Source organism: Bison bison, unplaced genomic scaffold (genome assembly GCF_000754665.1).
Source record: "Bison bison bison isolate TAMUID 2011002044 unplaced genomic scaffold, Bison_UMD1.0 scf7180017863957, whole genome shotgun sequence".
Classification (NCBI taxonomy): Eukaryota; Metazoa; Chordata; class Mammalia; order Artiodactyla; family Bovidae; genus Bison; species Bison bison.
Window position 1 is genome coordinate 1,817,569 of NW_011494529.1, and position 13,790 is coordinate 1,831,358.

General features: G+C 38.5%; 1 protein-coding gene across 4 annotated transcripts in view; it reads right to left on the minus strand.

The window, feature by feature from the left end:
- Positions 1–13,790, minus strand: part of INADL (InaD-like (Drosophila)) — a 396,383-nt gene that overhangs the window by 145,908 nt on the left and 236,685 nt on the right. For all 4 annotated transcript variants that reach the window (XM_010833911.1, XM_010833910.1, XM_010833909.1 and 1 more), the window contains exon 29: positions 11,247–11,338. In XM_010833911.1, coding sequence (XP_010832213.1) covers positions 11,247–11,338 — 92 coding nt within the window. The remainder of the gene's footprint in view (positions 1–11,246; positions 11,339–13,790) is intronic.

Below are 13,790 nucleotides of genomic sequence, written 5' to 3' on the forward strand. Positions count from 1 at the left end.
AGGGGACGACAGAGGATGAGATGGCTGGATGGCATCACTGACTCGATGGACGTGAGTCTGGGTGAACTCCGGGAGCTGGTGATGGACAGGGAGGCCTGGCGTGCTGTGATTCATGGGGTCGCAAAGAGTCGGACACGACTGAGCGACTGAACTGAACTGAACTGAACTGAGATATCTCCAAGGAGCCATTTTCCTTCTTTTAAAAGTAAAAGTGTGTTCCATCCTAAAATGTATATGGAATAGCCAAAACAATCTTGAAAAAGAAGAACAAAGTTGGAGGTCTCACCCCTCCTAATTTCACAATATACTACAATGCTATAGTAATCAAAACAGTGTAGTACTGGCTTAAGAACAAACGCATAAACCAATGGAATACAATAGGAAGCCCTGAAATAAATCCTCAATGTAGGGTCAAATGATTCCAACAAGGGCGCCGGGATTATTCAATGGGAGAATGGATGATCTTTTCAACAAATGGTACAGGGAAACCTGGATATTCACATGCAAAAGAATGAAGTTGGATTATTCCCCTATAGCATATACAAAAATTAACCCAAAATGGATCAAAGACCTAAACATAAGAGCTAAAATTATAAAACTGTTACAAGAAAACATGGGGAAATTCATGACATTGGATTTGGCAATGATGCAATATCTTGGATCTGACACCAAAAGCCCAAGCAATAGCAAATAGATAAATTGGACTACATTAACATGAAAAGCTCAGTGGATCAACACAGTGAAAAAGAATCTATGGAATGAGAGAAAACTTTTGCAAATTATATATCTGATGATGAGTTAATATCCAGAATACATAAAAGAATTCCTAAACTCACCAACAAAACAACCTGACTAAAAGACAGGCAATGACTTGAAAAGATATCTCTCCAAAGAAGAAGTCATACCCAATAGTCATACCAAACTACTATCAAAAAAAAGAAAGAAAATAGTAAGAGTTGGTGAGGTTGTAAAGAAACTGGAACCCTTACCTACAGTCAGTAGGAATGTAGTATGGTGCAGTTGCTATGAGAAATACAGTAGTTCCTCAAAAAATTAAAAATAGAATTATCACATAATTCAGCAATTCCACTTCTGGATATATATGGGAAAGAATTGAGAATAGAGTCTCAAACAGACATCTGTACACTCATGTTCATAGTACTATTATTCACAATAGTTAAAAAGTAGAAGCAACCCAATTGTTTCTCAACAGATGAATGGATAAACACACAATGGAACATCATTCAGTTTTTAAAAAGGAAGACAATTCTGATGTATGCTGCAACATGGATGAATCTTGAAAACATTGTGATAAGTGAAATAAGCCAGTATCAAAAGGATAAATACTGTATGTGTCCACTTTTATAAGGTATCCAGTGTAGTTAAATTCAGAAAGCAGAAAGATAGTTGCCAGGAGGTGAGGGAAAGGAGAGAATGGGGTGTTACTTGTCAATGGGTATGGATTTTCAGTTTTGCAAGGTGGGTGTAAACTGTTTTGTAGATAGATGGTGGTGATGGTTGTACAATAATATGAATATACTTAATGCTACTTAATTGTACACTTTAAAATGGTTAATAAGGTGGATTTTATGTTATGCATATTTTATCACAATTTAAAAAATTGACTAAGACAAAAAAGTACAAGTGTGATGAGAATACATTTGAATTACATTATCACTTAAAATCATTTTGTCTTCAGAACAGATCTGGTCTTGCCTCTTAGAAATTCATTTTCACTAAACCCGTAGAATCTTATTTCATGTCAACAAAATAGGATTATATCAAAAGTAGAAGCTATGTGCTTGAATTCAACCTGGATTCCCAAGCAAGCTGATTTAATTTTGTGCAACCTGTTCTATACGGAATGATCACTACTACAATCTGGAGCCTCGCACACTGCTTAGGTGCATATACACACAAAGCTGCATAAATGAGGAACGTACGAACACAACTAAACAGGCCTAGGTAATTTTTTTTCTGCCTGTACTAAAAATAGTGATGGGAGATACTTGAGGACAGAAAAAGTAAAATCTATATTTGCTGTATTAATTGAAACATGACAATAAACTAACATTGATCCAGGAAAGTTCTATGCAAATGAACCAGAAGTAACATGTAAAACAAAGCAAATCATTACATCTCAGTGGGAGCAAAACTCCTTTCTGAAAAGATTCCAGGAGACATTTCTAACTATATGAACACACTAAATAGTTTCTAATTCCCAACTGGAAGAAACCACCAAAATAGCTGACCATGCTGAATCTGAAATAAATGTCCACTGACAGTGGAATTATGACCTCTATTTCCTTGGCATTCCAAACAATGTCAGGCACTAATGAGGGCTGCTGGGAGTAACTCAGCATCTGGGCCCACAGTTTGCAAAGGTGGCCCCAGGCAAGTTCTAAATAATGATTGCCAATTGTACAGAGGAAAAGTTGACTCAAAATATCTCACAGTGCAGGTTGGTGGGAGACTTAACATAGGGAGCTTTAGGACTGGATGGGATAAATGACAGCCTATCAGGTTTCTCATAGAAACTCTTTCTAAAGATAGTACAGTAGATACTCACAGCCATTCTTCTCTTGATCCTGTCAGGAACAGCCTGAATGTCGTTCAGACATCCAGTCCTCACCGTAAGGCCATGAACTATAAAAGGTGACTCTTCCTACCAAGTATAAATCTGAGTAAAATCCTGCTTGATTTCTCTGAAATCATTGTGGTAATCTCATTTCAAAAGCCAGTAGCAGTGGAAACTTGTCATACTGGGAATCCCCAGTAGGGACTTGTTTAGAGGTCTTGTGGTTCTGCTAAGGATGTCTGAAGGATAATACCTTCTCAGGATCATGGCTAAAAGCCAACATGGGACATGCATATGAGCAGAGGGAACTTGCACTGGTTGCTCATGACTTGTTCAGAGAGCTCTAATTTTATCATCCTTCCTATTCATTAGGATGCTTTGGCAGCAAGCAATAAAAAGTAATTTAGGCCAACTTAAGCTCAGATAAGGAGATGACACCACCCTTACAGCAGAAAGTGAAGAGGAACTAAAGAGCCTCTTGATGGAAGGGAAAGAGGAGAGTGAAAACTCAACATTCAAAAAATTAAGGTCATGGCATCCGGTCCTATCACTTCATGGCAAATAGATGGGGAAACAATGGAAACAGTAACAGTCTTCATTTTGCTGGGCTTCAAAATCACTGCAGATGGTAACTGCAATCATGAAATTAAAAGATGCTTGCACCTTGGAAGAAGAGCTATGACCAACCTAGACAGCATATAAAAAAGCAGAGACATCAGTTTGCAGAGACAAAAGTCAGCATAGTCAAAGCTATGGTTTTTCCAGTAGTCGTGTATAGATGTGAGAGTTAGACCATAAAAAAAGCTTAGAACCAAAGAATTGATGCCTTTGAACTGTGGGGTTGGAGAAGACTGTTGAGAGTCCCTTGGGTTGCAAGGAGATCAGACTGATCAATCCTAAAGGAAATCAGTCCTGAATATTCATTGGAAGAACTGATGCTGAAGCTGAAGCTCCAATACTTTGGCCACCTGATGTGAAGAACTGACTCGTTGGAAAACACCCTGATGCTGGGAAAGATTGAAGGCAGGAGGAGAAGGGGATGCCAGAGGATGAGATGGTTGGATGGCATTACTGACTTGATGGATGTGAGTTTGAGCAAACTCCAGGAGTTGGTGATGGACAGAGAAGTCTGGCGTGCTGTAGTCCATGAGGTCACAAAGAGTTAGACACGACAGTGACTGAACTGAACTAAAGCAAAAGGTAATTTATTAGAGGGATGTTGGGATCTCACAGAACATAGGCAGGCTTATATTATCAGACTTACAACAAATGAGAACTAAGAGACCTCCAGAGGACAAGGAAGCAGGAAGCAGAATGAAATCACAGCAGGCACCTTTGATCAAGGCCTGTGATTCCATGAATAAACACCATAGATATAGAGTCACTCAAATTACTTGCTTTCTGTTCTAAGCCTAAGGTATCATATTGCACAAACTTAGGTCTCATGTACACCCACTGGTGACACCTTGTCAGTGAGAGAAAGATCTGGTTCCTCTAGATTCCACCTAGATTTACTATTTTTACTCTTTCATCATACTACATACATTGTGGGCGTGTATGTGTGTTCAGGGAGGGGCATCTACCAAAGGAAACAGGCATTCTACAGTGAGAGAAGTAAAAATATTGCCCCAAAAAAAGTGCAAAGAAAAAACACCCCTATTATCTCTGTGACCATCACAATTAGTTGTTTCTGAGTGCTAAAAGTGAAATACATATAGTCATAATTCCTACAAGCTGGTATTAAGAAATAGGAGCAATAAAGAACAAAATTTGCATTTCTATTCAAGAAATAATAATAATGGTTTTCAAAGATCCTTTACAAGTAGTCAAATAAGAAAGATGGGCTTGCCTAATTTAGTGCTTACCTAATTTAGTCAATTCGGAGAAGGCAATGGCACCCCACTCCAGTACTTTTGCCTGGAAAATCCCATGGACGGAGGAGCCTGGTAGGCTGCAGTCCATGGGGTCGCTGAGGGTCAGACACGACTGAGCGACTTCACTTTCACTTTTCACTTTCATGCATTGGAGAAGGAAATGGCAACCCACTCCAGTGTTCTTGCCTGGAGAATCCCAGGGACGGGGGAGCCTGGTAGGCTGCCACCTATGGGGTCACACAGAGTCGGACACGACTGAAGTGACTTAGTGAGTGAGTGAATTTAGTCAATTAGGTAAGCACTTTACCTAATTGACTAAATGTACCTGAATTCATGTAAAATTTCTGGTTATTTCAGACAACCTAGCTACAACTACCCTCGAAAGAGGAAAAATCTATGGCTACTGTAGATATTCAAAAGAGTATGTCTTAGGCTTTCAAGATGATTTCAGAAGTGCATGACCCAATGGAATGATAACTGGATGAAACGTACACAACTTCCCAAGGTTACCACAATCTGTCAAAGGGAACGGTTTTTATTTGGATACATAAATTCCAATGCTTTTGACAAAAGATCAAAACACAAAACACTCCAATTCCACCTTGCTCTTGAACTAAAAGTCTTATAAATTCTACTTATGAATAAAAATTAATAATTAAAATTACTATTTAAAGTTGATAGTACAGAAAACAAGTATTGAAGAAAGAGTCAGGATTTCAGAGCATTTGAGAGACCTATGGATCTATCACACAGTCCAACTAAACAGAGAAACAGAAGAGCCTTGAAATTGCGGGAGAGTCTCCACCCCCTACAACTCGTAACATAGTTCAGTGCTAATGACAGGCGTCTTCCTCAAAACTCCTTGTCATATATGGATGATGTTTTACTGTGCACTTGAAAAGGGGCACTGCATCCTTTAATGATCCATGAGCGTAAGAAAATGCTTATTTACAGAAATCATATCAAATGACATACGCAGCTATGTTCCTCCCTTCTAGTCTGAGCTTAAACATCTTTATCTGTGACACTTTCCCACAGGCTACAAAGACCAGGTTAGGTGTGTCTACTATATGTCCCTATAGTGTCATGGCACTTACACTGCTGGATAAGGCACCAGACTGTTTTACTCTCTGTGTCCATCCTTAGGGCAGAAATTGTGTTCTCTGTGTCACTCCACAGCACCAGCACAGGTAGGCACTCTGAAAATACTTATGCAATAAATGCACGAATGTTTCCTTGTGAAAGTCAAACTCATACTTGATCCCACAATCTTTTTTCCCTCCTATTTATCAAAACTAGATATAAAGAAGCAAGAGCACAATAAGGATCTTATTCAAATGGACTTTGACATTCACGTTAATTTCGAATCAATATCATCTTTTAGAGACAAGACTATAGGATAACAGGCCACACCATATTTTTTAATTATGAAAACAAGACATGTGTTCAATGGATACAGTGAAGTGGGTCCCATGGTGAGTCCACTTTCACTCGGTAGGGCTTGACAGCTAGCACTAAATCTTTCCAAGGGTTTCAGTTTCATTTGGCCTCCTTTAGCCCCAGGAGTTTTTAACAGTACACATTTTCCACATGTAATTAAGTAATGGAGAGTGAGTTGTTATACATGACATTTAATTTTCGATAGTGGGGGAAGGTATGACAAGAGCTGCAGGCGAGATCATTAATCTCCTTGGATTCTTGCACTGCCAAATACAGCAATTCATTCTTCATCATATTAATACATTGCTTCTCCTGTACTGAAATTGGAGTGCTTGTGTAGAGGAGATCATATGGACTAGGAAAACTCAGAGTTGAATGTGTGGTACATAGTAAGCACCCATAGTAAGCACAGTGTAATGCATCTAGATGATCTAGAGTAGAATCACTGAGTATGCCACAGTCCAAATGTGCCACTGGGCACAATTACATGATGACAATATTGTCCAAAATCTAATAATGTGGGGAGAAAAGGGCAAAAAGTGATTATATAAGTAAGCCGTGTTTGAAGGTCAAAGTGTTAGTCACTCAGTCATGTCCGAAATCTTTGTGACCCCCACAGACTGTAGCCCGCTGACCTCCTCTGTCCATGGAATTCTCTAGGCAAGAATACCGGAGTGGGTAGCCATTCCCTTCTTCAGGAGACCTTCCCGACCCAAGGGTGGAACCCAGGTCTCCTGCATTTGCAGGTGGATTCTTTACCATCTGAGCCTCCAGGGAAGCCCATGTCATGTACACACAGCAGCAACTTGCTCATTTTCCCTGATGACTCACAGACCCACTTTGTGAATTATAGATCAATTAGTATATGAACAAAGGCAAGTGTTATGACAAGGACATGATTACATAAATGTATATCACTACAGACTAAAAGCCCTAGTTAATTAAATGTTACCTGCAGCATATTTTCACACCTTCCTGTGATTATTTTACTGCTACTCATTCTCCTAAACCTGTAGCCAATTCCCATTCTTATCTCCCTTGTCAATAAATTTAAAAAAGAGTTACTCAGGTATAAAAGCCAAAATTTTCTGTATAATGTAAATGCACAGGGAATCAACAGTTTCAACAAAGGAAGGAAATACTGCCATATAGAAGCAATAATCAAAGAAATATAACTTATAAACATTGGTTTTTAAAGTAACATTATATAACACAAGGGCTTCTTAGGTAGTACTAGTGGTAACGAACCTGCCTGCCGATGCAGGAGATGTTAAGAGATGCAGGTTCAGTTCCTGGGTTGGGAAGATCCCCTGGAGAAGGAAAATAGCAACCCACTTCTGTATTCTTGCCTGGAGAATTCCATGGACAGAGAAGCCTGTAGCCATGGGCTACCGTCCATGGGTTCACAAAGAGTCGGTGACTGAAGTGACTCAGCACACATATAACACAAAGCAAGTTATGCCATTTTAAAGAAAAGTATAATTGCATCTGTTGTACTGAGATGATTTAAGTGCTAACCTCTTGAAACCTGGTAACAAATCAGAACTTAATTGTTTCAGGATTTGGTTCCAAAATAGGCAAAACTATTCTTGTGACAATAGTCTGAAGGAGGTAATACATAGGCAGAGGTTGAAAGATGTACCTAAATGAGGGATGAACTAGTCAATCAGCCCAAAGAAGCAAGGATGCCATATTGCTTAGCACATAAATGCACAGGTTACCACACATGAATAGGACACCAATCTACCAAGCTACCCCTATTAGTGATGTACACAGCTAATGAACAATAAATTTTTTTCATTTAGATTTTCTTTCTTAACTCCTTAAGTGCTTTAAATTCTGTCCCTATTTAATATTACTTAGTAAAATTTATTATATTGACATGAGGATTCATTCATGTTAATTAGGTTTCTCTTTATACATTCCTCCATTAATGAGCATTCTACTCCTTGTTAGAATATCAGGTCATTATTAAAAATAGACACAGAGAAGCACCAGCAGCAGTCTAGCAACAGCAGACAGGAAACTAAAAGACGTTTTAGGTAGGCTGTGTCCTCGTCTCTTATTCTAACATTTACTAGAAATGGTTGTATATAATGTCTGTAGCTATCTCTTCCAGTGCTTAACCATTATGATGTTAATTAGAGCATTCTTAAACTGTGAATGTGATTCACTCAAAAAATAGTCAAGATTCTGGAATTAGGCAACATACATATGAGAAGTGGTTCTCTTTTCCCCTCCTCTTTCTTTCACCCTAACTACTACTTTCCTTCTCTTTTACCTCCATCCTGCCTCCCTCCCACATTTTCTGCCATCATCACCATCATCTTCATCTCTATGGCAGCCATATATGTTGAGTCCATATTTCCAGGCAATTTACATGTACTAATACATTAGACAATTTATGAACTAGCTCAGGAAACTAATCAAGCTCAAACAGCTGTGATACCATGAGTGTATTTCAAGCCCAGGCTGAGTGAATTGATGGTTTCTTTTTTAATCACTAAGCCTGAGAGTTCAGTTTTGCTTTAGAAAAGAACTGATCACTTTAGATAAGAGTTCTTAGTCAAATGATTAGTTCCTTCCCTATAGAAACGGAAGCATTAATTAATAAAATGCTGGCATGCAAATTACTAGATATGTATCTATTGAATCAAACAAAGGCTATGAGCAGAGGAACATCTTCCTTGCTTCAATTCAAGCTCTTTTTCCTTTAGACAGTCTAAAAGTAGATACAACAATAGATTGTTCAGAATCATGCCCATGTTATTTTTCTCCTTACAAAAGAAAATACAGAAAATCTTCTTAAATTGGGGAGAGGGACTAAACTATAAGGAGTTTTATAAAACTAACTTACTATGATTGTTGCATTTGGAGAATATATGATCTGGATTGCTCAGTAAGAGTTGAAAGGAAATTTATTCTTTAAAGCTTTCTGAATCCCCACTCTGTGCTAGACACAGTAATTTAATGACCATGCAAGAAAGGTTCATAATTAGATGACATATTGATTGTACCTTGATATTTGTAAATTGCTTAAAATCATGTCTAGAAAATAAGTATTCAGCAGCATCCTCAATCACGCTTACACCATTAATTGCTGAACAAATTTTTTCCTTGATTCTGATCCCTTCTGAACAGTCCAAAATTGAAACTACCAGACACTAAATTAATGGGACTTTATTACTATTATTAAAATTTTACTCAGCTTTCTCTTCTGTCTTCTAAATAACTTCAAATCATTTAATCTTTCTTTCTTGAAGCAGGGAGTTCTATTTCCCAACTACTTAATTGCATTAAATGATTTCCTTTGGATCCTATTCAATTCTCTTTTTGTTCCCTTTAAAATGGGATGAGTCAGCATGAGTATAAAGGCCCCACAGAAGACAAAGACATAACAATAATGTTAATCAGCAATAACATCCCTTGTGGCAGTCCACAAAGTGCCAAGCACTGATGTGCAGACACTCTTGAATGCTACGTAACATCTCATGTGATCCTCACACAGCTTTAAACCAAGTTTTCAAGCTTAAATGGCTTCAACTCTTTACTTGTATGGATTTCTATTGATGGACACTTTAAATTTTTGAGTCGCTGACCTTTTCTCAAGTCTGTTCATGTTTTCATCATCTAATTAAATTTGTAACCTCTGGCAATAGGAAGGGTAAAGGGACTGGTGTCTAACAGAACTCCAAGGTCAGTAAACCAAAGGAGACTGTCATTACGCAAATGGGGAGGAGGAAGGTTTCTCACCCTAGATACAAGAGCAACAAACCCTGGAAATCCAGAAAGTGCTAATGAACAGGATAATAGGTCACTGCTGCTGCTGCTAAGTCGCTTCAGTCGTGTCCGACTCTGTGTGACCCCATAGACGGCAGCTCACCAGGCTCCCCCGTCCCTGGGATTCTCCAGGCAAGAACACTGGAGTGGGTTGCCATTTCCTTCTCCAATGCATGAAAGTGAAAATCGAAAGGGAAGTCGCTCAGTCGTGTCCGACTCTAGTGACCCCATGGACTGCAGCCTACCAGGCTCCTCCATTCACGGGATTTTCCAGGCAAGAGTACTGGAGTGGGGTGCCATTAATGTAGGACTGTTTCAGGAGCAAAGCAGCTATGCCTGTGAGGCTGAAGTGATGGCATAGGAAGGAATATTTCAATCATCTACACTAGTGTCCAAAACTGGGAATAAACACCTCTTAATCCCAGCTGTCTCCTGGGAACGGATGGATCTTACTAAAAAGTAACTACTGAGAAGAGGAAGAGTAATATTAATCATCGCCATCATAAGGACAGGTAACATTTCTTCAAGCCTTTACTCTCTCCTTGACACTGTGTTATTTCTAATTTTCAAAATACCGCAGTGAATGACGTAAGTGCTTTATAATCCCCAGTTTATAGATAGTGACTGAGGCCCCAAAGGCAAAGAAACAGAGTGATAGTTAACATACAGTTACATCCTCCAAAAATAATTTGGATGTATCTGTCATTTCAGTAAAATTACATGGAATCAAACCTCATTCCATGTCTGATGGAGCAGTGATGGCTCCCACCAATGAGGGGTCTCAATTCTGACTCACTTATACCAAAAGGGCTCAGTCTGCTGGCAGATGAGGTGTGGGCAAATGTGGAGCCCCAAAAGGACTACACGACTCCAGACAGTAGAGCTCACATCTTCTCCCGTCTGTATTTCTCACCTGCCCTCTTAACATGAAGCTCCTAAAACTTCCCTGGGTTCTTTTTTTTTTTCCTGCCTATCCTTTGATAAAGGCATTAATGAGAGAGCAAATGTACCAAATGTACCAAATGATGCTGATGGGAGGATGACAAGCTAGAATGTTCTATGATATTTAAAAAGAGGATAATCAGATCAAGAAAGAATTTTTCAAAATAGAAATACAAACATAAGCCTCAACTACCAGTTCTATCATGTGAACTGTACATAACAAGAACACCTCAGCATCAAAGCAATCTATACTTTGCTTGGGCTTCCATGGTGGCTCAGATGGTAAAGAATCTGCCTGCAATGCAGGAGACCTGGGTTTGATCCCTGCATCAGGAAGATTTCCTAGAAAAGGGAATGGCTACCCACTCTAGTACTCTTGCCTGGAGGATTCTATGAGCAGAGGAACCTGGCAGGTTACAGTTCACGGGTGTCACCAAGAGTTAGACACAAGACTTAGCACACGTTCTTTTCTTAAAGTGACAATTACAAAAGGAAAACTTATTCTTAGAACACAGTGATTGTTTTAAACAAACAAAAGGTAAAATAGTATTACATATTTTATGTATAAGATAAAATAATAACATCTCCAGAAGAGATCTTGAGTTTTAGGAAAACAGACATATCTGTCTTACCTGATGAAAACCAGCTTGACCTTTGGTGGGGCAGTCTTAATAATGGCAGATGCATTTTGGTGACTTCTTCCATATAGAATCTGATTGTTTATCTGTGGTGAAAAAACAAAATGTAATTGTGAAACTACAATATATATATTTCATGTGTATATATATATATATATGTATATACACACACACACACGTATACAAGTATATGTGCATATACTTGGAATTAAACAATAAAGTTCCTTCATTTTTAAGTGGGTAGATGGAGGACTCTTTAATGCTAAAAATCTTGACATTCTTCATAGTACAAATTCAAACACTAATTCTAAGCAGCTACTAAAATCTCTTAAATTCAGAATTTTTGGCCTTTTTGCTAAACTTGACAGTAGTAGCTGAGCTAGATGCAAAAACTTTGTGATAGATATTTCATTTCCTACAGCTTTTCCAGACTCCTAAGAAATGCAGAAAACAGACCAAACTGTGGTATTCATCAGAGTTCTGGAGGGCCCATTAAACATGATTCTGTAAAGGAGTCAAGGTTATTACATAGCATAAATTGTGTTACTCCAGAGGATGTAAATACTATGACCCCATTTTAAGTCAAATATTAGATCAACTGCACAGAATATTTTACAGGACCTAATGAATGAGATATCTGCTCTTATCCAAGATGAGGTGGGATTTTTTAACTTGACTGAATTCATCTAAATACTATCTGAAAACATTTATATTCTAAATTTCTTCACTCCAGATTTTCCCATTGCTAAGCTATGATGACAGCTACAATCAATCTTTTATTTTATTTCAACCATTTGATAATAGCTCTCACAGTTTTCGCTTTTTCTTTCTTGTCTCTTCAATAAGTAGTGATCTATGTCATATTGTCTCTATTTAACTGAGGTCTTGACACCTTTTACTATTTAAGGGATAGTATAGTATACTATATAAGCAATGGTAAAAAAGGGATTTATGTTTTCTGTAATTAGCATCTAACTTGCCTGTTCTTGATGCCGCTGAACTGTTGCATTTGAAGACATTTGAAAAAGGTCTCATTTTTGTTCTAACAGCTGTTATGAGAAAGTATACAGAAATTAACACTTCAAAGGATGGAATGAAGATATAATATTTTTAACTACATAAAATGAAGCTCATCCATCACCTCAAAGTGGTAAAGCTGGGATTCATATGAAAGGCTGTTACAAAAACTAAACTTGAACCACTGCTTCATTATGTCTCTGATTTTGTCAGCTTTTATTCTTCACCAAGATAATCAGCATCCCCAAAAACTACTAATCACACTGTCATTTCTGTGTATCAGTTTCTTCTTCTTTAAAACAAATCTAAGCATCTATTACATAAAATTATTGTGAGAATTAAATGAGATAATGTCTTTAAATTTTATTTACAGTAATCTCGGAGTGAAAAAGTTGGCTTAAAGCTCAACATTCAGAAAACTAAGATCATGGCATCTGGTCCCATCACTTCATGGCAAATAGACAGGGAAACAGTGGAAACAATGAGAGACTTTATTTTGGGGGGCTCCAAAATCACTGCAAGATGGTGATTGCAGTCATTAAATTAAAAGACACTTACTCCTTGGAAGGAAAGTTATGACCAACCTAGACAGCATATTAAAAAGCAGAGATACTACTTTTCCAACAAAGGTCCGTCTAGTCAAGGCTATGGTTTTTCCAGTGGTCATGTATGGATGTGAGAGTTGGACTATAAAGAAAGCTTAGTGCTGAAGAATTGATGCTTTTGAACTGTGGTATTGGAGAAGACTCTTGGGAGTCCCTTGGACTGCAAGGAGATCCAACCAGTCAGTTCTAAAGGAAATCAGTCCTGAATATTCATTGGAAGGACTGATGCTAAAGCTGAAACTTCAACACTTTGGCCACCTGATGAGAAGAACTGACTCATTTGAAAAGACCCTGATGCTGGTAAAGATTAAGGGCAGGAGGAGAAGGGGACGACAGAGAATGAGATGGTTGGATGTCATCACCGACTCAATGGACATGAGTTTGGGTAGGCTCCGGGAGTTGGTGTTGGACAGGGAGGCCTGGCATGCTGCAGCTCATAGGGTCACAAAGAGTCGGACACAACTGAGCGACTGAACTGAACTGATATCCAACGAGTTTTTAACTTTTAAGCATTAAAACTACTCACCTTTTCTCTTAATGTGAAAATCGCTCAGTAGTGTCCTACTCTTTGCAACCCCATGGACTATACAGTCCAACCCAGGGATCAAATCCAGGTCTCCCCAATTGTAGGCAGATTCTTTACCAGCTGAGCCACAAGGAAAGCCCAAGAATACTGGAGTGGGTAGCCTATCCCTTCTCAAGTGGATCTTCCTGACCCAGGAATCAAACCAGGGTTTCCTGCATTGCAGGTGGATTCTTTACCAACTGAGCTATCAGGGATTAAGGTTTCTGGCTTTTTGATATGACATAATTTTAAAAATACCCAAACTCTGTATGGTACTCTGATGATGGATACATGCCATTATGGTGACTTAGTGGTAAAGAATTTGTCTGCCAGTGCTGGAAATACAGGAGA